At 44.7% G+C, this 26,711-nt stretch overlaps 1 protein-coding gene across 12 annotated transcripts in view; it reads right to left on the bottom strand.

The window, feature by feature from the left end:
* Window positions 1–2,030: 2,030 nt before the first annotated feature.
* The window catches only part of foxp2 (forkhead box P2), a 94,907-nt gene continuing 70,226 nt past the window's right edge, over window positions 2,031–26,711 (bottom strand). For 5 of the 12 annotated variants that reach the window (XM_044021052.1, XM_044021053.1, XM_044021041.1 and 2 more), the window contains 12 exons: window positions 25,859–26,048; window positions 24,518–24,815; window positions 22,814–22,918; window positions 16,619–16,706; window positions 15,148–15,231; window positions 12,330–12,537; window positions 11,479–11,582; window positions 11,205–11,306; window positions 8,533–8,817; window positions 7,079–7,362; window positions 2,527–2,571; window positions 2,031–2,425 (listed from right to left, as the gene is read on the bottom strand). In XM_044021052.1, the coding sequence (XP_043876987.1) occupies window positions 2,281–2,425; window positions 2,527–2,571; window positions 7,079–7,362; window positions 8,533–8,817; window positions 11,205–11,306; window positions 11,479–11,582; window positions 12,330–12,537; window positions 15,148–15,231; window positions 16,619–16,706; window positions 22,814–22,918; window positions 24,518–24,815; window positions 25,859–26,048 (1,938 nt within the window). In that variant the 3' untranslated portion in view covers window positions 2,031–2,280. The remainder of the gene's footprint in view (window positions 2,426–2,526; window positions 2,572–7,078; window positions 7,363–8,532; window positions 8,818–11,204; window positions 11,307–11,478; window positions 11,583–12,329; window positions 12,538–15,147; window positions 15,232–16,618; window positions 16,707–22,813; window positions 22,919–24,517; window positions 24,816–25,858; window positions 26,049–26,711) is intronic. The other 7 variants (XM_044021047.1, XM_044021049.1, XM_044021050.1 and 4 more) reach the window with 7 other exon arrangements.

The raw sequence follows: 26,711 nt of genomic DNA, 5'->3' as shown, positions 1-26,711 counted from the left end.
TCTTTACAGCGTAAGACAAAAAGCCACTCGCCGGTTTCTCGGCTTGACAGCGTGCATTTTCTGCAGCTGGACATTTAACCCCCGAAACAAGAAAGTTGTGTGTGTGTGTGTGTGTGCGTGTGTGCGTGCGTGGTGAGTCTTCAACAGGTTGCATGTGGTTGTTATAGCATTTTTCTTTATCCCATACAAGAGGAGGCAGAATTTTGTGTAACTTTGGTTTACTGAAAACAGAAATGACCGTTAAAGCGACAACCCTTTTCTAGATGATACTGGCTGTGGTTCCCCCTCCCCCCCCAGCACTCCCCCCCGGGTAACTGCTTCTCTTTTGTATCGTATGTGTGTTTTTGGAAAAAAAAAAGAAGCCGGGGCCACCTATACGGAGAAACATCAGCGTTGCACCGGACAAACACCGCGAGTGTTTTTGCGCGTTCGGCGAAGTTAAAGCAAATATCACCTAGAAAAGGTTCCCCATCCCCGTCTGCAATGGCTATTATTATTTGCTTTTTTTTTTTTTTAAACGTGGTAACCAAGCCACATCATTTCACGTCAACTTGAAATCATGACTTATTTGGCTTCACTAGATACTTTTTTTATGTTTGGTTCGCGACGTCTTCAGTTTCGGTTTTCAACCGCAGCTCGGAGCAAAAACCGCCACGGGAAAGAAAAACAAAAGACTTTGACATGAATTTTTTTTGACAGTGCCACTTGAACGTTACATATTCACCAGGTTCGAAAAGAAAGAAAGAAAGTAAGAAAGAAAGAAACTCCCAAAAGACAGACAAAGAAAAAAGAAACAATGACGTGTAAAGCTTTAACAAAAAGAGAAGAAAGTAAACTTCACAACAACACAACGCTTCTGCACTTCCATTGAATACACAAATGTTTCTGTTTTGGTCATGATCCACTTTTACACTTAGCTGCTCTCCACCAGTCACATCACCTTTTACCAACAGTATGTCTGGCAGATAATTCCCCACCCCTCCCCCAAATAAAAGACAAAGAAAAAGTTGATCAGATTACACATCTTAAGTCACCATTTGTCTCTTGTCGTGTCATCATCTTTGTATGGGGCAACAATGAAAGGATCCCAGAGGTTTTTCTGAAGGTAGTTTGCGGAAAAAAAAGCTTCTCTTTCTTTGTACGATTTGTACGTTTTAAAGTCGCAGAAGACGGGACCAAGAGGAGTTTGGCGGCTTCTTCTGTCTTATAAGCTATTGGCCATTGTTGGCTTTGGTTTCTAGCTGTTGCCTGTGACTGTTTGCAGGTAGACAAAGCTTTTTCGAACGAGGAGGTAAAGAGAACGGCGAGGAGAAGGGAAATTATGCAGAAATGCATTTTGTTTCTGTTGTAAATGGTGCTTTACACAAACTATTTATCCCACCCCCCCCCAAACTTAATTTTATTTAAACTTTTAACCACAAACAGATAACAGACTGGAGGCCAACTTTTTTTTTTTCCTTTCCTTTCATCATTTTTTTTTGTTTTTTTTTTGTTTTTTGTAAGCTTTTTTTCTTTTGGACAGCTGCAACAACAGTCGTGGTACCGAAGTTTCCGTTTCTGGTGTAAATTCAGGGAATGGCATTTACAGTTGGTGGCGTCTAAAATCGGGGGAAATTTTTTTTTTGGAAATTAACAATGGTTTTTAAAAAAAAGCTGAAAAAACAATATACTGGTTTTTTTTATTATAGTAGAGCAACATACAGGCAGTGACACACATTTCTGAGACTACTCCTGTGCAAATGAAAACAGAGTAACAACTTGAATTGAACCAGCAATTGTCTCTAGACATTAACAACTACTGTGGGGTTGGATTATTCACAAACATAAAACGTCTTCCTTTTTTTTTTTTTTTGGCAGTATATCAGGCCGCTTAGCTTTCACCGGGAACATGACCTGCTCGTGGTGTTTCTCTCCGCGCGTGTGAGTCCGCCATCCTCGTCCTGTGACGTGGCCACGCCGTCTATAGTGAACTAGGTCTCAGGAGAGTTCATTTTGAACCAGACACCTCATGCCCATGTCATGTTCGGGATCCAAAAGGGCTGCAACAAAGAGTTCCTTTGGACTGGTCTCCATCCGGATGCATGCTCAATAAATAGTCCCAGTGGTGATCGAGGCAAAGAGGGAGTCAGCTGTGTTTTTCGTGGACTGTGGAGTGGTTTCTAGTCTCGCAGGAGGTCTGTGTGAGAAAAAACAGTGCGACGGGGCGTGTGTGTGTGTGTGTGGAGGGGAGCGGGGTGGGGTGGGGGGGACACGTCGGACAAAAACTGCCCCATTCCCCAGTCACTCGAGGTCTTCTGATAAGTTCCCTTCCTCCAGCTCCCGGTCCTCGTCCAGCTCCGGACTGTGATTGGCCGTCGTCACCAGTGACATCGGACAGTCGTCGTCGTCCATGTTGAGCGGCTCCTCCTTCACGTGGACGGGCGGCCTGCGAACACAGTCACATTGGCAGAAACTTTAAAGCGTGTTGACGTCGGGGGGGGGGAGGAGGAGAATGTCTGTGCTTTGCTTGGGCTGGAAAAAACTCACCACTTAAGTTTGTCATGTGCAAAATTTAAAGAAACTGGAAAACCCCTGGAGTATAAAGACACAAAGGTACAATGCAGTATTGCATGTGATTATCACAGAAAGACACGAATTCTCTTCACAAAATATGGTGTTTGCTGATAAATATTTTGTCCTTTTCATATATATATATATGTATATATATAAATAAAAGCAAGCACACAACAGCCATGACATGCATTATCTAGTGAACATAACAACCGTGTTGTTTGCCAGACGCTAATTTGACATGATGCCTCACGTCTACTGTAAGTAAACGCATGAAAATTGCATGGAGAAACACGGGGCTCTGCGAAGGCGATAAGCTGTGATGTTCCAGACATGTTTGGCATTTAAAAGTTTACTGATGACACCAGGTTGAAATACATGAAAAAGGAGGAAAGGATGGTGGTGGTGGTGGGGGTGGGGGGGGGAGAAAAAAAGAAGAAGAAAAAAAAACAGGCCACATGATAAATAATGGAGAATTTCTCATCCCTGAGCCCCTGGAGCAAAGGCAGAGGAGAGGCTTTTTTATCTAGTTAATAGAAAGCGCAGCCACTCGTTAATATGCAGGGGCTCGTGCGTTGTGTCGCTCCTCAAGAGGAAAAACCGGCAGCTAGGTTCTGCCATTAATCAACTTCAGCCCCGGCAGTTCGCTCGGACACCATGATACATGTTTTTAACTCTAAATGGATGAATATCTTCAGCCGCTGTCAATAAGCGGCCCGGTGCAGGAGGACGACGCCGCTCCCTTCAGAACAACACGGGAGCGCAACACACACACACACACACAGACACACACACAAAGAAAGAAAGTGTTGGGCGACTAACAAGAATAATAATGCTGTCACACACAAACAAGGCATAACATGATCCGGGGCCCTAGTCAGGGAGAGGGTTTTGTGCCACGATGATAAATCTGACAAAACCTAATTATTCCTGACACATCGGATGCATCAGAAAATCCCCCCGGACTTTAAAGAGGAGAATGGGGAGAGGGAGAGAGAGAGAGAGAGGAGGGGACTTATCAAGTGCGTTAGGACGCGTCTCGTCGTCTACGGCCCTGCCTTGCCCCCACTGATGAAGGCAGGGGCGCGGGGGGGGCTTTGATTTTGAAAGGGATTTTAAAAGGTACAGATGACTTTAATATTCAGCACCAAATACTGTAAATTAATATTCTGATGTGGTGGGTGGGGGCAGGACGTCTGAGCAGGACACAAGAGGAGTGGTGACTATTTTCTTTATGGAGGCCCCCAAAAAAAACCCTACACCCCAGCCAGAGGTTAGAGACACAGAAAAACACTAACTAAAAAAGACTTGTTTTATGGCTCTTAATGTTTGTTTAATGTTCCTTGAAGGTGCTGAGATGGACGTTCTTTGACAGAATTTAACTGGTGGTTAAAACACACACACACACACACACACACACACACACACACACACACACACACACGTGGTTTTCATTATTTTAAATTTGAAAACAATAAAATAAATATATGTGTGTGTTTTGTGGAAAAGGAAAAGATAATATGGATAAATGACTGTGGAATTTAACGATTTAGTTGGACAAAATTGCGACTTTTTACGCGATTGTTGTTACATTTTCGCTGATTAACGCCATTCGTGAATGTTAAATGACGCTTTCACCGTCATTTTCAAGGAAAAACAATCACAGACAGACAAATAAAATGAACATGAATATGCAACAAAACAACAGTAACCTGGACATTTTTACGCGACAAGATTACGCGACGACAATTAGGAAAACAATCATCGCGACTGTCTGAGAACTGTCTAATAACTTCACAAAGGTTTAATGTGCGACTCGGTGGAAAGGAAAAATATGCAGGTGCACACGCACAGGCCCGAGCTTCCCGACACTTTATTAAAAAATATGTGGATGAGCCATTTAGCACTTAATGGCTAGCTGCCATTATTGAGTCACTCAAGAGTAAACGCTGGACATTGTGAAGTAATAAACACGTGATGATGTGTGTGTGTGTGTGTGTGTGTGTGGGTGGGTGCGCTCTCGAGATGCCTGCTCTCACATCAGTTGGAGATTAGCACCGGCAATCATGCAGAGGTATGTCAGGGATGCAAATAAGGTCATTAGTGCACAAGGCCTTAATGGTGGAGTGGGGGACAGAAGAGGTGAGGGAGAGAAGGCAGTACGTGTGTGTGTGACTAAGACTCATTAACAAACACCAAAGAGGTGTGGCCATCAAACAGTTTCATGTGACAGCGAGAGTTTGAGCCATTCCTTTAATAATCAGCACTGTCCCGATTATTTTTAATTCATTATTACTTATTCATGTGTAAACTCGACACGTGCTGCTGCTAAATAAGAGAAAAGAAATACCTTTTTATTTGACAGAGTTTAGTTTATATATATGTATATATATATATATATATTTAAAACACCATATCTATTTCTAAAATATAATGCAGGCACAAAATGCAGATTTAAAGGTCCGTGTCACCTATTTTTGACGAATAAACACTATGAATAATCATTATGATGCTGCCGTATTTGTTTAATCCACATTCTAATACAGAGTTGGATTAAATTTGACAATTTTTTTTATTTTATTTTACGGATCTTTTATTCATAAAATGAGTTATAATTGACAGAAACGCCGTGAAGAGCAGTGTAGGCGCTTTTATTCTTTTTGAAGGGACTGACTTTGACGTCAAATTTTTGTCAGTTTTCTTTCAAAACCCGACTCCCTCTGTCGTTGTGGGAATGAAACGTTTCCACTGTCTGGTGATCGAATAACACATTTATGCCTGGAAATCAGTCCAAAAAAAACCCCTATATTTTGTGGGTGAAATGGTGTTGTTGTTTTTTTTTAAAGTTATTATTAATCTGCTAAATTGTATAAAGTGGAGAAAAAAACAAACAGAACAGAAAATCTGTATTAGCATCAGCCACAGATGTCGGTCGACCTCCAGTGACGGCCCACGACACACAACTCTGATCAAACAGTGTGACATTAATTACACTGCGTTTGCTTTTATCTGAGAACACGACGGAGGGGAAAAAAAATAATAATTCTGAATTGAGGTCAGTACTTCAGTCCAAAAATTAGGAAAAAAGCTCCTTTTTTTTTACTACTTCTTTTAAGCAAACCCCTTAGGGTGTACATGAGTGTGTTGCGCGCACACACACACACACACACACACACACAGGCACATAAAACTCAGCATGGCCCGGGGCGATCTGGTTTGCGGTTAAGCAGATAGCATTAACCTTTAGACGGAGGGGAAAAGAGAGGTTTGTCTAATTGCTGGACTGACTTTGGTTGTGCTGTCCATCTCCTGAGAATGGCCTTCAACACTTTTTTTTCCCTTCTTAGTTTCGAGCTACAAGCCACTCCATTATTTAAGCACGTTGTGGAAAATCCACTCGTGAAAAACACACTTCTTCCATTTTGAGGTTGTCGTGGCTGTTGTAAAAGGGAGGGAGGGATGGAGGGATGGAGGGAGGGAGGGATGCAGCGTGGCCAAAGAGAAGAGGGACGCAAGTAAAAAAAACAAAGAGATAAGTCCTGCGACTGAAAGTGAAATGAAGTGAGGGGAGTGCTCGCACCAGGATTTGCCCCACTTAACAACCCCATTTCAGAGAGGGGTAAACACGTCCACATAGATTAATGTATAGTTGAACGGTGCGGCAGAAACTCCCCTGTTCTCTGAGACACGCTCAAAAAAGAGATGCACGGAGAGCGGGAGTGCATCCTTTATCCATTACAGAGGCATTTAGCTAATGTCGGTTAACTCTGCGACACGGGATTTGACGGACAGTGGATAGGTTTCATGAAAGAGTAATGTGTGTTTGTCGCAGAAAGTGCTCTCTGTGTGTGTGTGTGTGTGTGTGTGTGTGTGTACACCGGCTCAGGTTGTTTCCTTAAACTCACACGAGATCAATTTTTAAAGACACTTTTCTTTCCCGAGCTCCATTAAAAACTGGGATGAAGACGGGCTGGGGAAATATTTTTTAAAGTAATTAATGCGTAACTCGCTAAATATTAATGGGGGGGAACAGTCTTGCATAAAATATAGCAGCTAAACCTTTTAATGCAGACACTGGTGTAATTAAAGAAGAACGTGCAACGGAGCCTATTTTTAGACGACCCGCAGTGAGCGGTTCTCCCGAAAAGAGACGTCAGGCATGGGGGGGGGGGAGAAGATGAGACAATACATGCTGGAAATTGAACCTTGCTCTGAGGTCATGGCAAAGTGAAGAAAATACGGCGGCTGTGGGTTAAATATCAGGCAATTAAACTAACAAAGGGCACGAGGAGTGTGAGTGAATACAGTGTAGGAGTGGAGGTGGTAGTTGGGGGTTCAACATGTGCTCGCATTTTAAAAATCTCCCATCACACATAAAAACGTGTTATGGGAGATTCTCCTCTTGTCGTCGCGTGCTGTCATTTAAGGCGGCGTTTGTGATTTCTAACTTCGTTATGATGGAGCTATCGTACAGCGCGGCGCTGTGTGTCGCTGTGAGGCGTGCGGTACTCCGTGGGCGCGCACTCACATGTGTACTGGTGGGGAGTATCTGGGGCTGCTGTGTCCGTTGGTGTCCAGGTGGTCCAGCGTTCCGTTGAGCTCCTCGTGGGCGGAGTGCAGCAGAGTGGGCGGGCTGCCGCTCAGCGTGCCCGGAGGGCTGCCACCTAAGAGTCCGGGCGGACTTCCGCCCGTCAGCATGGACGGGTCTCCGCCCAGGAGGCCGTGGCAGCCGCCTCCCATCGGGCCCGCGGCGCCGCTGCCCATGAGGCCGGGGTTTCCCAGCAGAGGCAGGGATGTCTCTGCCAGCGCGGCCTGCGGGAGAGGGGAACACGAGGGTGAACGTTTGAGCAATTTAGAGGGTTATAGGTGAGAGGAAGAAAACATGGTCACGATAAAGGAACCAGAACCACGTGATAAAAGAACACTTGGGAGCAGAGATGTTGTCATGTTGTCTCTTTACGTGGAGAGTTTCGGTGGCAGCATGCGCGGCAAACCGAAATAAGTAGCTGTGCACACAATGAAATGTAAAAAAAAAATAAAAAAATAAAAGACAGACACACTGGCTGACGAGCAGTGCTCACTATTTCCTCCCTCACTCTAATGGTTCACAGTGGGTTGGTCCTGGAGGTTACAGCCGACACGGATCAAGGGAATAATGTCACTTAAAGGTGACCAAACTGTCAGTTACCTTGAATAGAAATACAGATTTCTACATGCATAACGAGTGTTGGAAATATATAAATACAAGAGATATACATCTATATATATATCTTTGTGTGGAAATGTGATTTTATATCCTTAAAAAAGGTAAGAAGTTAGGTAGAAGTGAATCTCGGGGAGGGGTGGGGGCAGAGGACGACATTCAAAAGACGTAACACAGTAATTATAAAACACATTCTCTCACACTCCCAGGTTTTCTTTTCTCTTGCAGGCTATTTTTCACCCAGTGACACCTTGCTGACAACTACTTCTACTACTGCTGCTCCAATCCTCACCCCCCCCCAGCTGCCATTCACATGCCCTTGTGTTGTGTGGCTATTAAAAAAAAAAAGAAGTCTGTCCCCCCCCCCAAAACTTTACCTCAAAATAATAAAAACTCCTGACACTTTCGCCTGCTGCGCATTAAAGTTATATACAGTGATTAAATTTTTAAAGTTTTTGCCATGAGCACCTCGCCCGGCGTACACTATGAAGCCAAATCATTTATGACAGCTTAGATAAATATTAATGCACATGCCCTTGCATTTGCACATGCCGCTATCAATCTGGGGGGCGGCTGCCATGCCTGAATGAAGGTAAAAAGAAGGGAAGGGAAAGGAAGGAAAAGAGGGAGAGTTGCTTCCTGAGATGACCACAGGGTGGCCTGAGTCTGACAGTACAGGAAGAAGGGAGAGAGACACATGAGGAGAAAGACGGGCAGGAACCTGAGTTGTTTGTTGTTTTGCAAGTGTGAGTCTCAACTGTCAGAGAAAGTGTTTGTACCTGTAAGCTAGCGTTTAGTGCAGTTCCATAGCCCAGACTGGAGGGCAGGTTCTTGACAAGCGACGGACTTCTGCAACGGAACGACAGAACTATTAAGTATATGAACCAAAGGATTTGATTTCCTCCCATTTCCTTTCCATGTCTTTGACCTTCTCCCTCGTACCCTGTGATCTTTTGCGACCTGCGTTTCTGGTACTCCACCTCGTCCACGGTCCACACGGCGCCCTTCACGTTCTCCACGCGCACAAAGCACTTGTGCAGACTGAGGTTGTGGCGCACGGCGTTCTAGAGAGGAGACAGAGGGATGTGACACACGGGGTCAAGGGGGACGAGGTAAAAACCCAATCGTATTCATTCGTTTTCATTCAAGGCGCCGAAATTGATTTTTTTTCTTCTTCTTCTTCTTCTTGCATTTTGTGGAAATTCTTAACATTCACACACCATTGATTTAATTAGTAAAAATTGAGTGAGAGCGAATGCTCTTACAAGTCCTGCACACAGTACATATCAATCAGAGTAAGTAGGCTAAAAGGAGGTAATCAGCATAGCGAATGGCTTATGGTGGTGACAGAAGTGGTAATGCTGGCCTTGATAATGGTGATGTCAGTAACCCTTTCTGCACCGGAGAAGCATTGCTCTTAATGGACACGTTGCTTTAAAGATGACAGTATTGCACTAAAAAAAGAAAAGACAGTCGTGAGGTGTCAGTGTGTGCGCGCGGGCGGGCGTGCGGGCGGCTAACTGGGATTATACGCTGAACTGTATCTGACATCTATATGTCCAAATCTTCACAATACCAGCGTTGAGCGTGCGCTTACACGACGCGTTATCTTTTCAATTTATTACCGCCGACTACATTTGAATTAAAACAGGGACGATATCTTCCAACACAAGAAGGTGTTTTAATTCATTATAAAAGAAGGGAAACCTATAGATTTAAAAAGAAAAAAAGGCCTCTCGTATAAATATGACTATATGACCATAATTAAAACATGCATCAGACGCTCTACAAATAATAACCTTGGCTTTAATATCCCTGCCTCTCGTATTTATCATCTCCCTTCCCTTCGGTATGTACTGCTCTTTCTTCAAGAAAAAAGGGGGGACTCAAAAAGAAGAAGAGGAAAAAAAAAAAAGCTCATAAGCAGATCTCGCATCTGACCTGAAAATCCTGGGATTTGATTGATCTTAATGCCCATGGCTCTGAATATGATAATTTTAATATTAATGAGCAAATGAGCAGTTTTATTATGCATGCTATATAGTTAGAACTAATAAGCTTCTGAGTGAGAGAGAAAGGGGGGGATCTCTCTTTTGAGCTGATGAGACCGAGCCGTGATATTAAACTACCTTTCATTTCTTTCTTTCCTCCTTTTTTTTTTAAAAGGAAAAACACCAAAAAAAAAACACCAAAAAAAAACAACAAATCCTCTGCATTAATCAAAAGACGAGTCTATCGCCGATCGTCCGCCTCGTGCTTACAAAGGGAGCCGTGGATGTAAATAGATCACACCGGGACAAGACACTGCTCGTGTCACCGCGTTAAAGCCAACCGCTGTATCTTAGGAACAGAGCGACTTCTCTCGGGGAAGTAAAAGAACACATGAGACATGTGTGGGTGTCACCCGCATGTTTATGTGTTTGTGTTGTTCCCGCGAGCAAACATAACAACCACTCCAAGGCCTCGGAGAATGTCATAACAACATTACACTGCAGAAACACAGCATCCGACCGTACCCCGAGCAAACTGCAAAAAGGGCGCCGATCTTTTAACCCCCCACCCCACCCCTGAATTGGCGATCGCACGCCCATGTGCTCATTAGCATCCCAAATCCAAATTAATTCACTGTGCTAAATCGAGTGCCGCGCCACATCTCGCATGCTGATGAGTGGCTGTTTGGAGTTCTCCCTCCAGTCCCTCTGCGCTGCCACAAAGGCTAAAGGTGGCCGTGGCTTTCTTTTATCAGCACGCGGACACACTTTGGGGGCAAAGCGTTAAAGCATTTTTTTTTTTACTATCTTTGTGTAGCGAGACAGGACAATAAAGTTGTAGGGACACATATACAAATGGGGCCTATTGTGCGGGTAAATAAAGAGTGCCAATTCTCACTTTGCCTCGGCTGCACACGAACACACCTTTCACCTCTCTCTTAGACAGTTTATGTGCGGCGCATCCATCTCTAGTGTGGCCTGTTCACACAGTGGAGAGCTGGTTAACAGGCAAACAGGCCATATTTCCTCCTAATTAACCAATGATATGCGAGGGAAGGTGGTTTCGGGGGTGTGGGAGGAGGGGTGTCTCTCTTAACAAAAGGTGCTGATGATGGAGTGGCTGCTGTATAATTAGTGCGTCAGAGCCCTCTCCTCTCCGCGCCGAGCCTCGCTATTAATTGCACCAAATTAGAAAACGATATCTGGAGCAGAATAATTCTTTCAGCTGTCATTTCCAAACAGAGGAGGCAGAACGGCGGAAAATAATAAATAAAGAGAACGGGGGAAACGGGGGCTTTATTCTAAAAGTGAGGTCAGGGAGAACAGGAGAGGGGCGCTAATCGCCGGGCGGCGGGTAAATACATGCTTCCTTGAGGTGTTTGTTATGGACTTGGGCGAGGTCAGTGTCACTGTGCGAGGAAGGAGGTCGTGCAGCGGGGTGAGGGCTTCGTCAAAGTTACCTTCCAAGTTGCGGCGTTGCGTCTGAAGTAGGCAAATGTGCGCGTGAACCAGCTGTAGATTTCATTAAGCGTTAACTGCATGTCGGCAGAGTCCATGATAGCCTGAAATGAGATGACATCAAATAATGGTTTACTAATGAGACCACGTAACTGACACACACACACACGCACGCGCACGCACAGATGGATTGAGAAGGGAGAGGGAGAACTGCTATGATTCATGCAGCAATTAATTTTAATCTAATCAGGCAAAGTTAATTTATTTCCCACTCACCTGTCTTATGAGGGTTGCATAAGTAAATGGCGGTCTGACATCTGCGTTCTTATAAAACTCGTAGTTTGGGGCGATCTCTGGAAAAATAAATACTGTGTCACCACCTGAAATAATTGGTAAATTTTTATTCCTTTAGGTATTGCATTGACAAATTAAAAAGGGGCTGGGGGATGGGGGTGGGGAGGGGAGGGGTGGCAAAGGGGGAGAGGGGGGTTAAAGGGGGGCACATCAAATCGGCATTTTCCATGTCTAACAAAATGCATTTTTAATTAATCTCTCTCGTGAGAGATCTTAAACACTAATACATCCACAAAATGAGATCCGTGTAGTTAGTTAGGCTCAAGTTGAATAATTTATGTGTCTTTCGCACTAAACACGGCGCGAGTAAATACAAACATCAAACGGCGACGACGGGGTCGTTTAAAATGCAAAGCTTTACGTCTTAATGTCATAAATATTGCATTCCTTGCCGTTATTTGAACTTAATTAACGCTCATGTAATATTTATCCACAAAGAAAGTTCCTGTCTATTTACACACAGTGATTAAACACGAGCAGCACATTTCACATTGGTAAGATAAACAAACCCCTGAGGTCTTGTGTGTGTGTGTGTGTGTGTGTGTGTGGCGAGTGCGGTTAACAGTGCACGACTTGGGTGCGAGGTGTTCAACTTTATTTTTCCGTAAAAAGCCTTAAATCCGTGGGACAACACAGTCTACGGGATGCAAATGAACACTATATGTGTCATGTTTTAGAGCGTTAGCAGATTCACATTAGCCTGAAAGTCAAACTTCCTGTACCGACATCCGTGTATCTGTGTGCTACGTGCGGCGCTGAGTAGTTGGTCCTACCTGAAAGGGGCATGGAGTATTTGTCCGAGTGGCGTCTGCGCATGGCTCCCATGCTGGGCACGTTTGCTCCGCCCAGTACCGATGGCACCTGGGGCATGGCGGCCATGGGTGTGATCGGTGCCGTGGGCGTGGTCGGCGTCTGAGGTAAGTTGGGGGGCGATGCCGAGGGTAAGTTCTTGGACATGGTGACGCTGGACACCAAGTTGAGCTGGCATGGAGGAGAGGGGAGGGGGGGGGAGTAGAGAGAGAGAGGGGGAGGCATTATTTTTGTGGTTTCTCTGACAGAGCCAAGTGTCTGCTCTCCTCTCCTCTAACACAGCTGTGTTTCCACTAACAAGGCTCGTGGAGAGGAGCCAGCCTATCTCCACTAATTACAACCACCAAATTGTATCATAAGAATTCTAATTAGAGCACGCTGTTCAAGATTATCCAACGATCAGCCTCCGTGTTATCCTGGCCCCCATCTCTCTTTATCTCTTTATTTATCACTCCCTCCCCTCCATGACTGACTCCCTCCTCCTCCTCCTCCTCCTCCTCCTTTATCTTCACCACCACAACCACCCAGAATGCTTTCAAACCGAGGCGACGGGCTGGTACGACCTTGTTTGCGGTTCGGTGTAAAACAGTAAACACCGATTGCAAAAAGATACTGGAACCAGAACCACAAACCCGAACGTGTGTCAAGTTTCACTTTGAAGCAGGAAATCCACGTTACTATAGCGACTGGGGTTACTATAGTGACCACAGCAGGGACTCAAAGTCATCTCAGCTAGAGCACCTGATATCGCAGGTGGAGTGGAGAGTGAGAATAGAGAAGCTAGGAGAAGAGAGAGGTGGCGGCAAACATGTGCTATGACTGTATTCCAAGTTCACAGAACCTGTGGCGACTAATTTCATACTAAAACTCAGACCTCGGTTAGAAAATATGTCCTAATTCACTCCAACAGCAAACGACCTTGGTCACTTCTCCTGTGTGGAAGCATTTAAAGAGAGTGAGACCCGGTTTAAACAGCCAGACAAGTACCAATTACTTGTTGTTAAGGTTTGGCACTCGTGTCTTTGTTGGATGACACTGCACTACGTCATTCCTCTTCACCATCAGAGACTTTATACAGTGTATAAAGGATTAAAAGTAGAGTCTTAAACATGGACATTAACAGCGTCTCACTCTGACTCAATCTCCTACTTCAACAGTAGGGACCGGAGAGTGTCTTACTTACGTCTGACACAAATGCCAACAGTGTCCACTTATCATCCATGCCTTTCCCTTTTTTTTGCATTTGTTTCCTAAATCTCATGTGAGAGGCTTTAACTGGCTGGCAAATTCTAAACTGACCTTTTAGTCTCTGCACTAATTTAGCTGCAATGGTATTGACATCCGTTACATAGTCAAGCCAAATTGCCTTAGTTGTGAGTGGAGAAGTGGCAGCGAGGAGGTATCGGCGGTCATTTGTGCCGTGTGTTGATAAATAGGATAAAATGTCAAGTTTGAGAGGGGGGGTGGCGGGTTTTCCAGATGATAATTACATGCACACTTAGCTATAACAAGCTGCTACAGTTATGGACTGTGCTGTACTACAGAGATTAAGAATGAGAGTTAAATGCATCTATAGACAGTACATGGCCAATTTTCCCAATATTTACTGATGTTTATGCTAAGTCCAGATACTATTAAAAACCTATGAGGTAAAAAGAAAAAGAAAAGCTGAAGAGAATCAAGTCTTTTTTAACTGTTCATTTAAGACTTCTGTCTGAATTGCCCCCCCCCCGCCTCATGTCATCAAATGCATTTAGTTGCTCTTTCATGTGTGCTTTATGTAATGCAATACTTCATTAGCATCATTCATTCATATTCAGGCACGGATTATAGGCTGCACATCCTTTATTGGACGAGATGGAACCAAGCTGCTGGAGTTCTGAAGATTAAAAAAAAAAAAGGAAAGCAGCTACAGACCGAAGAGGAGAGAGAGATTGAATTATGTATATATATATATATAAAAAAAAAGGGAGTTTGATTCCTGATGGAATTATGGGATAATTATGCTATCATGTGATTATCTACATTCTATGATGAGCGGTGACGAGAGAAATTATTCCATTGAAAGCGAGCACTTACTATGCAAGAAGAAACACGATAATGTTTTGCTCTCAAAAACTTCAAAAAACCCTCGGAAATTGGCAGAAATTAATATTTGCAAAAACGTACCGTGTTAATATTTAATCCAAATAAGGGGTGAAAAGCGGTGCTTGTCGTTCAATGTGAAAGTAACAAGCCGAAAAGAAAGAGAGAGAGTGGGGACACCATTTTACTCCTTCAATGACCCCTTTCACGGGTTTCTTTTTATTTTTTTTCCCCCCCTGTAAGCAATTTCAGTAGCAATGTGTGTATTTACGTCAACAGAGCTCCATCTTCAGCGCTCTGGTGTAATCTCCAGGTGTTTGTTGTTCAAATGACATATATTCTCGCCTTTCACTCTGTTTGGCAACGGAGCCAAGCAGTCATCAGCTGCCAACAGGTTGTTTTGGCCATTATATCAATCACAAAGAAATGACCCTGCATTTTCGCCAAGGACTCCGCCGCTCTGCCATCTAATACACTTCCAAACTCTATTGTCCTCTCATGACAGTACAGTACCTCACGAGAAGCTGATGCAGCCCGGTATTACGACTCCCATTCCACCTTTCGCTGTCTGTCGCTCACTCGTTCACACACACACACACACACACACTGCCTGGTGCTTAAACTGCCCAATTTCTACGCGGAGGCCTCGTTCAGGGCAGGAGGTTGTTTACGGCGGCCAGAGCAATATGCACTCACTGGTTTGGGAGATGACTTCGGTTCCGAGGGCCGCATGTGCAAGTGGGTCATCATCGCCTGAAGACGCTCACGTTCTTTAGATAGCTGTGAGGAGACAAGAAGAGTGTGCATCAGAGTGGATTAGAGGAGAGGATTGTGTGTTACAGTGAAAAGAAATAAACACAAGAAAGATATGAACCATGAGACAACAGCTGATGTAAGGAGAACATGAGAGGATGGGGTGGGGGGAGAAGAAGGGAGAGGGTGCAGACAGGTCAGGCAAAACAAATAGCATTTCATCTTTTTGTCAATAGTAGAATTTAGGTCAGCAAGGCTCTGACAGTAACAAGCTACTTGGGCCATAAATTAGGTGGTCCTGAGTGTCTGCTCAAAGTCCTGTGGACACTGTTAGGGGGATGGAGAGCAGCCAGCAGCTGCTGAGAGGTGAAGAGGTCTTCCAAACAGGGTGCCAGGCGGCCCCGCCTCCCCAGTCCAGTTAGTGGCCCCAGCCTTTGCCTATCATCAATCTAATTCACAGGGAGTGACAGGGACTGGACCATGTGAAAGACTCAACCCCCTGCATACCCTTAATATACACTCACACATACACATACACAAGGACAAAAAAAAAAAACACAGAGAGAGAGAGAGAGAAAAACAGACAAGCAAGTGGGCGTGCACGTGCACTCACACATACACAGAGCTGGGGCTCATTACGAGTGACGGCTCTCATGGCGGAAAAAAAAGAGGACGGAAGAGAGGGATGGTGGGAGCAAGAAATGAAGAGAGAGGAGAAGAAACAGGACGGACAACACAAGTGCGCCGCTATAATTGGTCACACTGTACAGCGCAAGCTTCAATGGCTTTTGTGTTGCAACGAAAACAAAACAGAAAATTAAATAACGTGCATCCTTTGCACCCTCCGCCGCCACCACCACCACCCAGCCCGGGGAAAGGCGCAGGTCTGCCTGGACTGAGCGACTCCAGCTGGTACTTTGTTTGATGGGAGTTTAAAACATACTGTACATATTCATTTGTTTCTTAAAAGAAAGAGGAGCGGTGGGTTGGCAGTGCTGAGTAATAATGAGAGCGCTCAATCAGCGTTCTCATTATCTAGCCAGCATGACTCCTTAATAAGGTCACGCTCCACCTACTGAAAATAGTTCCCTCCTTTTGAGCTTTCTTCAGGTGCAAAGTGCAGTTAATTAACACAGCAGACCGGGAGAGATGCGCTCGCTATTAATTGGAAAGAAAAAGAGGTGGAAAGAAAAAAAAAAAAAAAAAAGCAGAGAAAATAAAGCACACGCTTAATTCAATTAAAACAGCCATAATGGCTTTCCTTGTACGGCCTGAGGATTCCTTTGTTTAGTGGCTTTGTTGAATCCAGCAAGTCCTGCTCGTCTGGAAATATTAAGCAGACCAATATATGGCCTTTCTATCGCTCACGTAACTTTATATAAATAAAAAATAAAGTTTCGAAAAAAAAAGTTACCTGTATTTCCAGCTGCTGTACAACCTGCATCTGGACTCGACACTGAGCTGTGCTCCGGTCATCAAGGGCATGTTCACTGTTTAGATGCCTGGAGAGAAAAGAGACGGGAGAGACAGAGAGAAAGTGTAAGTCAACGATAACCACAAAAAAAGAAATCAATAAAACAAATCCATACAATGTCAAACCAACTGCAAAAAACAGTTAATTATGTTTTATTTTCCTCTATATTCATAATTACGGGGGATACTAATTACAGTATCAACTTCACCACAGTTTTGTTTTTATGATAATATTTCTATAACGGGACAATTATCTATAGGATCCTGTTTGGCGCCATTGTTCCACTCTGAAATGAGGTAATTAGAGGTAACACGACTGTGTGTGGTGCCATGTTTAACATGACAATAGGCCTGTGCCAGTTTAGATGGCTAACTTCAGTGCCACCCCGAGCACCGCTTTCTATAGAGAATAAAAGATGCTAGCCCAGCAGAACGGCTTTGTCTCCTTCGTTTACTGAAAACAATACACACAATTTAACACCGGCAACATTTGACACACAAAAGCAGCTCTTCAACTGAAGGTGCATTATCCAGCAGCGGGCATAATAAATGTATCTGCTGTGTTCGCCTCATTAGAAGAAAAAAAAGCCAGCCAGACAGCCATAACAGTCAATGAGGGTTTTTGTCTTGATTGGATTTCGTCTGTAGGACACAAAAGAGCTTCACCATTAAGGTAGACCTTTATTCCTGGTAGAGCACGCGCAGTCTCTCTCGATCACACACACACACACACAGAGAAAAACATAGTACACAAATATAGAGCGGGGGGTTTCTAAAGTGTTGTGATGGGTAATGAGCCTCTATCTAAATGATCATTGGTGACAAACTCACAAAGCAAGCTTTGAGGAGGCATGCTTATGAAATGCCAGAGCTGCCACTTTATCTCCAGTAATTATAGGTTAGCTTGCAGACCCTTCAATGATCATTTGCAGCGCTGCCTCCAGTGCATTAGAGGGAGTACGAAATCTCTCTTTGGCTTTCACTTCATCTGTGAATGCAGCCACACGCATGCTTACGCTATCTTTGCACGCCGACTATGTGCAGAAGGGAACACGCACACACACGTCTCTCCTCGACCCCACTTCTTGTTTGTCTCCGACGCGCACAACAAGACAACTCATTCAGCCGACTCCTCCTTGCCTGCCAATCAAACGCTGAAAATGGCGAAATCTGGAACTCTCAATTACGCCGCGCGCTCTTAAAACCATCCCATCTCATTCCCGCTTGTACTTTTCCAAGCATTCCAGGCCCTAATGCTTAGAAATGTTCCATTATGAATCGAGAATGAAGTAGTATTAAAAAAAAAAAAGGAGGGATGGAGAGTGGGATGGATGAGGGATGGCTGCAGAGAGGGGAGGGACAAACTGGTGGATTTCTGCAGCCCTGTGCCTAATTGCTGTTTCAGAATGCGCATGCAAAAAAGGGGGCATTTCATTAATCATTTAATCACATCCCTTGCAGGATGAGGGAACTAATGTTGCAAATACCCTTTTCATTTCACTGCCCATAATGCTATCTTATGCACTTGATGTATGGCATGTGTCATGAATTACAGCTGCTTCAAAAGCACAGAGCGGGCTGCTCGATGTCCCCGAAGATACCTCATTACAAAAAAGAGAGAGGGAGAGGTGGAAAAATCTTTATCAAGTTTTTGCCTCTCATCAACAACTACCCCGTTTGTCTCATATTCTGTCGATATCGGCGTGTTTGTGCAGGGAGGGCCTCTCGAGAGAGTCCGCGCGGCCACGTGTTCCACCTCTGGCCAGTTAGCAAGGTGATTACAGGCAGATTACTACATGCATTTATGAAATATTCAAATGGCAGCATGTCCTACTGTGCATTAATAATGCCACACAGAGAGGGGGAGGAGGGGGCACACACAGGCAGACAGAAAACAATAATGAAAGAACATCTTATTTACCGACTCCTCTCTGAACTACAAAACTGTCGTCTCTCATAATACTCAAATTGTCTTTCAGAGACTCACTCACGCTAAAGAAGAGATCTTTTAATTTCCTCTTACATAAACCAAATCCAAATCACGAGTGGGTGAATTATGTTATGCACAAACAAAGACAAAGAGAAGAAGACAGGTGTAATCGCTTAAACTTGAAGGTGGAGGATACATGCATCACTGTCAGGCCCGGCCAGCTGCTGTTTATGTTTACTGTTCAAACCTCGTTTTTCGAGGCACATTGATTTCTGCCCCTGAACAGGGAATTAGCCATCTGATGGAGGCCGCGTGGGAACGGGGAATAAAGGATGGAGATTGAGAGCCAGAGATGCAGCAAAGGAAGAGGAATCAAAGCAAATAACAACAAATAAAAGAGACAAAGAGACTGATAAATTAAGACTGAGAGGGAAAGGAGGGGCCTGTTTTTTTAACCCCCCCCCAAAAAAACATCTATGTCTCACAAACACAGATAAAGATTTGTTTTTTTACTGGATGTTCTTCTCCTTTAAGAGAAGAGAGGAGCTATTTTCTTCCCTCCTCTTTTCCCCATAGCTGTGTATATGAATATGTATAGGCCATCAACGTCCACTAAGGGCCCAATAATAAATCTACTCAAGCCAGCATATATGGATGATGCACTTCTGCTAATTGTCTGTGTGTATTATCAGGGGCTACAAAGGCCCAGCAGAGAAGAGAAACTTCGGCCCCCGTAACTGTCTGCACGTGACGCGCAAACACACACACACAACAGTGAAGACAGATATGAAACAGAAGCAGCATAAACACAGCCATATGCAGCTTCACACGCACGCTGGCTAACTAGCGTGCATAAATAAGCACACACACACACACACACACACATGCAGACACTCTCCCTGTGGTGATAGTGCATAAGTAATGCCCTCCGTTTTAAAGGTCTTGTCATAGAGCAGTAGACATGTGGAGGGAAACGCAGATTTCCAGGGGCCAAGGGCCTGCCAGACTGCCTCCACAGTGTGTGTCTGTGTGTGTGTGTGTGTACACACATTATATAAAGACGAAGACACTTTGTTGCTGCCTTGTGGGTTTAATTAGCAGCGGGTTACAGACACCGACGTTCAGGTTAGCGGCTGAGCTTGCCATTTCAACATGGAGGCTGCCCTCCTGCCAGTAATGGGGAAAGTGGTGACAGTGTGTATCTGCTTGTGCGTGTGTGTGTGTGTGTGTGGATTCTCTTAATGTAAAGGACTGATTATCGTAATGAGCTGGAAGAATATGTGTGAATCAAGTTTTTTTCATCAGGAACGAGATCAGGAATGTGGAATAATTGGGGTAAAAAAAGGTAGTTGCGTGGCTCCATAAATGTACTAAAAGCATTTATTCCATCTCCTGTTTTTCATGTTTACTGTAAGGCTCTCTACAAAAATAGCTCCGGCACATGCACTAGCAGTGTTCTCCCTCTCATCTCCTGTGACACACACACAAACAGACACACACACTCAAAGATTCCCTGTAATATTATTTCATTTTGAACTTCAGAGAGCTAATTCGGGGTACCAGCCACCTCGCGGCTACCTTTTCCAGGTGAGAACACATAAAAGCACACTAAAGAGCTATTAAATGCTGATCTTGACAAGTTTCTTGGCACAACAAAACAATAGGCGACTAAACGTGTCACCGCTGAGCTCCTGCAGCGAGATGCCAGCTTATCTTGGCTCCTCTCCCCCCCCTGCACCACGTACCCCGGCATCCAACCAACCAACATCTGAACTGTCATCTAAATCTGACACCCGCTTTATGTAACCCCGTTTATACCGTGTCTGTGTGCGCGGAGGTGTGTGTGTGTGTGTCTCACTCGTGTGTGCACTCGACTGGCATCTCGGAGAACATAAAAGGCCTCCCTCTGACACTGACAATCACTGCTCCGAGGCACGCCACAGAGCAGCCATCTTTGTTCTGATGATGAGTCTGCCTTCTTTGTTGGTGTCTGTTTTCATGTGCTGGCTGGGTTATAGTATAGAGCCAGCCTGTGACTTGCAGGGATGTGTGTGTGTGTGTGTGTGTGTTGTTGGGTTGGGGCGGGACTGAGCGAAGAAAGTGCTCTATTTTGTAGCAACCGATGTTCTGGCATGTGTTCTTACAAACCCATCTGCCAACCTGTGCTCTCGCTTTCAAGTTTGAAATCTACCTGTTTTCTTTCTGGCTGTCTCTCTCTCTCTCTCTCGTCCTCTCGGTTTATCTTTACAAGCATACATCCCCCCTTTCTTTTTTTTTTTTTTGTGCGCTGGTTTACCAGCTTACCGGATTCAAAGGCACATCCCTTTATATACTGTACCTCTGCCCCCCCACCCCCCGCCCCACCTGAATAACCAGCTAAGCTACCCAGACACAGTATCCTAAGAGCACACAGACTTACATGTGTTTGCATGTGAGCGGAGTGAACGGTGCACAGGGATAGACAGATGTCTCCTTTAAGTAAGTGTACCAAGGTGATAGGACAAGATATCACAAAAACACCTGCTAATCCGATAAAGGCTTGCCTTCTCACACACACATGCAAGGCAAACTCTTCCACCTTGACTAGTGCGCATGCATGCAGTCTAGTTTGGACAGCGGACTGTACGCGAGCTGTCTCTTCATAAATATCAGGCCTTAAGATGATGTGTGTGTGTGTGTGCGCCGGGAAATTGATATTGTCATTAAAATGTATGTGGCACATCTTCCACAGAGGATAAGCAAACACACTTGTCAGACTACAGTTGTAATGCACATTCACCTCGGATTCATTTAAATCCGTCGCTGTCAGTTGTGATTGTACGCCTTGACAGGCCGCGAAAACGCGGGCCGTTGTGCCGCCTGCCTCTGCCTTTGAAAGGCTGGTAAACATGGCGTTTATTGGAGTCATTCCATTTTGCACACACACCTTTGAGCTTTAATTCACAGACCGCGGCGGAACTGGCAGATGCCTGACCTACACCCTAGAGCACATCCCCATGGGGTGGACTCGTTTCTCATATCAGTCATTTATTTCTCAGCTTTCTGCAACTTATTAAATTCCCGACTGTGGAAAAATGCGTTATTTGGGGGAAAAAAAAAACAAACAAAAAAAAACAATGTCCCGATTTTCAGAGTTTATGTGAAATTCATGTGGCCGTTTACAGCTCATGAAAAACACTCACCAGATCGTTATTTCACAGTTAATTACAAATCTAATTAGAATATTCAAATGAACACTTTCCCTTTCTTTTCTTCTCTGTGAGAGCAGGGAGCCAGGGAGAGAGTGATAGTAAGAGAGAGAGAGAGAGAGAGAGAGAGAGAGAGAAACTCTTATTGAGTGGCAATGTGATAACCTGTAATCGGCAGCACTGCAAACACCTTCTTCCTTTGATGTCCCCTCACTAACATCCAGGCAACAAAGCCGGCCAATTACAAATGAGCTAATTAACTAAATTGTTGATGGAGCATGAAGAGTTCATCCGCTCTGTTGCCTGCACCATGACAACAGTGAAAGGGGGCCTTTGTTGTGCAGGAAAAGTGTGCGGCCGTGCGAGTTGCCATTAGCTTTTGACGCTTTATTTTTTTTCCTTTTTTTCCACAAACCTATCAGGCAGTTCCAGGGAGAAGATTTGTTATGGATCAGAGTTGGTTTGAATCCGGTGCTGTGAGGGCAGAACCCTGTCAAGCTGGTTGTCAGGAAGGTCAAAATGTGTTCTTTTGAAAAGGCAGCGATATATTCTTTTAATGGGCTCCTCTGTACCCACACAGAGAGGATTAAAGGGGACAACTTGTGTATATTTTACACTCAAAGTAAAGATATAAGTGTCTTGTACACAACCACACACGCACACACTCACAAACAATAAATAAAGAAATACATAAATGAATAAAGAAAACAAATCCGAGCGTGCTACCTGGGATGTTGACTAATCTAGTAAACTTAGGGGCATTTTTTATCCCAAAAATAAGTTTTGCACTCCAATAAAACTTTGCTTTACTTAGTTTTATGATGTTTTTTTTCACATTTTATTAAGTGTGCCGTCTGTAGGATGGTTGTCACAGAACTTGAAACTGCAAAACAGAGTGTCCAACGAGGGACTTGAATTGTGACGAGCTCATATTTGTGTGTGCGTTGCCCTACAGGAAGAAGAAGAAGTGCGGATATCATCTCCAGTGCAATAGTGGGCTCATAGTGCATGTTCTTACTTTAAAAACTGTCCAAAGTCCTCACAGATGTTCTCACAGCCAGGCCATTTACATACACCATGACCGTACAGGGGATGGGTCCCTCCACTTTCTTCATGTAGTGAACTATAGACAGAGAGAACAAGAGACAGAAAAAAACCCATAAATAAATAAATAAATAAATGAATGAAACAAACAAAAAAGATGAGGTTTGTGTGAGGTCAGAACAGGTAACCTAATAAATTAGATCTTTAAAAACTTTGGGAAAGAGGAATAATTCAGTTTGCTAACATTCAGTAAATTTAAATAATCCCAATATGCAACGACTTGACGGCCTTTATTCCAAAATTTCAACCAACGCCCCCATTGGAAGTGTACAGTAGAGTAAAGCTGCAGCTTTGTCTCCACCGCAGCCACCATCCCATCTTGTAAAGCTATTATGGGGAGGAGGGGGTGGAGGCTTTCAAGTAAACATTAAAAATCCAGACAGCCATATAATTTTCATCAGGAGATTAATACTGTGTGTAACTTATGTTCTTTGAGGACAAGGGGAGCAGGGGGTGGCTCTGGCGTTTCTCAAATGGCGCCCAAATAAGTTACGACCCTGCCTAGACGGCACATCCAATTAAAGATGACAGTTTAACCTTTAGTCTTGGCACGACCGCGTTCGCCTGTCTCCACGCGAGAACGGGAATGAGAGCGAGTTGTGTCGCTGCGCGTTTGTATGGCCGTGTGCAGGTAAGGCTGGGTTTGGGGCCTATGAATATGTGTGTGAGCGGGGGCGGCTCACATTGTGTTTTACAGTGGGGCTTCCCCCACATTGATCGGTGGCATGTTAGTAAGCAGTGCTCCTGACAATACTCCCTTGTTCGATCATTATGAGACACCACACGCCCCTCGGGGACACAGGCAGATAAAGTCTTTTTCCCCCTCCTTTCTTCCGTCTCTTTCTCGTTCCCTTCCTACCTCTGCCTTTATTTCTGTCTTCCTTCTAAAGATATCTTTTTCAAGCCTCCTTTTAGTGCAACTGGAGAGATAGCATCTACTTTAAACCAATTACACCTCCAGTGTGAGTGTCGAGCAAGCATCCACACAGACACATACTCACACACCGCTACCCTAAGTCCTTATTATAATATTGCCCAGGAAAAGCCTTTGAATAATGCATGGGCCACATAGGCAGATACGTGAACACTCAGTGTTTTGGTGCTGGGTGCATTTATAAAAGACGCCATCACAAGGATAAACATCCTGAAAATGCCACTCAAGGCATCACGTATTCTGTTTACATGACAAGTAAGCAAGGGAGGTAATTTTCAAAAGAAAAAAAAAGAAAGAAAGTACTAAATACTTAATGTTCAAGCAGGTTATGTTGTCGTGCCTACCAGAGAGGCTTGTTGTAAGTTTGTGTGCCTGCCTGCATGGATTCCTTTGCCTGCGTTTGATATCTGTGTGCAAGCCAAGTGTTTTCAATGGCACATGTGTTCCCCGGGGAGAACACGACTTTTTTTTTCCCCTTAATATTGCGAAGACACTAATAAACTATTGAACAAATAAACAAAACATCTTGTTTTCCCTGTAGTAGCAGTGCTCTTCCTTTAAACGAGGACAAATACTCTGGATGGGAGCACAGTGTTCTCGTGTGCACAAAAACAACCGAAAAACAAACAAGTCTCTGTAAACTTTTCATCTTCTGAGTGGAAGAACATTTCTATATTATTGTACCTCTCTCGCTCCCTTTCCCGTTCCCGTTCCCGCTCCCTCTCTCTTCTGTGGTTGAGGGCGGGGGACTGTCCGTTGGCGATGGAATGGTGAGAGATGGGAGGCGATGCTTTGGCGGGATTGGAGGAGGAGGAGGTAGTTGAAGAAGAGTTGTTGGTGGAGAGGTCTAAGCCGCCGCCACCTCCGCCGGTACCGTTGCCACTGTTGCTGCTGTGTTTGATGCCGTTGTCCTCCATGTTGTGACCACCGCCTCCGGTCACGTCCTTCCACAACTGCTGCAGCTCCGCAGGGCTCAGGCCGGCTAGAGAAGTCAAGAGGGAGAGGGAAGTCAGAAAAGAGAGAGAACCAAAGACGCACAGGGAATAAAAGCAACAGTTGGTTTGGCAGGGAATGGATAAAAGCAAGAAAGAACAATAAATCTTAACCTATACGGAGAAAAAAAAACTCCACAAACCAGCTAGAAAACTTTTACAATGCTGTTCAGTAAAACTGTTTTGTATTTCTCCTTTCCCTCGACTTCTCTGCTGTTCAGTTAGGTATTGATGGCAAATGTTATACAGTAGTTCTGAAACATTTATGTTTTTTTAACAAGCGAGAACCATCAATATTGATGAGTGCAGTCGGTGCATGTTGCATCGGAGATAAACAAGATTTGTCCAGTGCTTGTTTTCAAGCCTGGCAGCTAATTAAGTAAAACCCACTTCCTTTGGTTTCCTTCTAAATATCTCCCTGGCTGTTGTTTTCGGTTTCCGCCATTTTGGTGGTTAAATGAAACAACAAACATGAGGGTATGGGGGTGAAAAATGAAGCCTCTCTCCTCTCTCTTACTGTCCTCTTATTGTGAACAACAACAACAACCGGGGAAGAATGGAAGAAGCTGGGATGGAAAAAAAACAACAACAACAAACATTGGCAGAGCACAGAGGTAGACAGAGAAAGCTATAATCACACAAGGAGACAGAGAGATGGAGAGAAAGAGAGAGAATTGAGTCCAAACAAAAGGATAATGTAAAGATTTAGAGAAAGAGTGGATAGTAGAAGAGCATACCAATGAAGGGAGGGCAGACAGACAGCCATACTTACAGACGGCTATACTTAGAGGGAACAAAGGTGCATACCAATGAGAACAACACAGACATGCTGACAGAAACACTAAAGTGGGACAAACAAGCTTGGAGACACAAGTTGGAAAAGTGGAAGCAACAAGGGACAATGAAGGATTGTCCGGCAGAGTCGTAAAAAAACACCTGCAGACCAAACCCAGGAAGTCACATGCTCAGGATCAATATGGCTACATCCAACAACAACTTCCTTTTCTCCCTCCCTCTCCCCTCCTTGTCTTACCTGTTGGGGGCAGGGTCTGTCCGGGCAGGGCAGCTTGGCCGGGAGCAGGCCCGGGCAGCGTGAGCAGGCCCTGCCGCTGCATGTTGAGCAGGTGCTGCTGCTGCTGGAGCTGCTGCATCTGCAGGAGCTGCTGCTGGAAGACAAGCTGCTGGGCGGCCAGCTGCTGCTGCTGCTGCTGCTGCTGCTGTTGCTATAGAGAGGAGGAGGCGGCGGAGGAGGAGGAGGAGGAGGAGGGAGGGAAAATTACAGACGAATTAACAACTGAGAGAGAGGGAGATGGAGGTGGGTTTGTGCTGTGAGAGTCTGAACCCACTCGCCTCTGCCGTGACCTTAGCTATACCTTTCTCCCGTGCTGTCTCGACATACTCCCTCTTCGCCGTCTGTGCTTGCTCAGGCTTCCCGCCGTTTTTTTGGGGGGCTGTACCACACAGCACTACTGCCTTCTCATCTCGTGTGTGTGTGTGTGTGTGTGTGTGCCATAAACAATGCTGTGCTGATAGACAAACTCTCAAGCCTGTCAGAATATGTGGCTTGTGATTGCGTATGATACTAAGCCTCTGGTATAATCCTCCGTCACCACCACCAATGCTGATAGTTAATTGTCTCGCCTTCACTGATGGTCTGTTACAGCTTATGTGGCCAGAGGGAGCAAGCAGAGTGAGAGATTTACAGCCTCACAATACAAACACACACACATGCATGCATACACGTGCGGACCCCCCTCCTCATCCTCCGCCTCCCCCCCGCTCTCTCATCGATGTCTCGCAGAGTTGTTCATTGCCGGGGCCAGACAGGCAATTGCATAAGCCGCGGTGCAAAACAACAACAAAAACAACAACAAACGGAGGAACAC

The sequence above is a fragment of the Solea senegalensis genome, linkage group LG3 (assembly GCF_019176455.1).
Source record: "Solea senegalensis isolate Sse05_10M linkage group LG3, IFAPA_SoseM_1, whole genome shotgun sequence".
NCBI classification, from domain to species: Eukaryota; Metazoa; Chordata; class Actinopteri; order Pleuronectiformes; family Soleidae; genus Solea; species Solea senegalensis.
The sequence above is the reverse complement of the archived record's forward strand: the minus strand, read 5'-3'. Positions and strand labels throughout refer to the sequence as shown.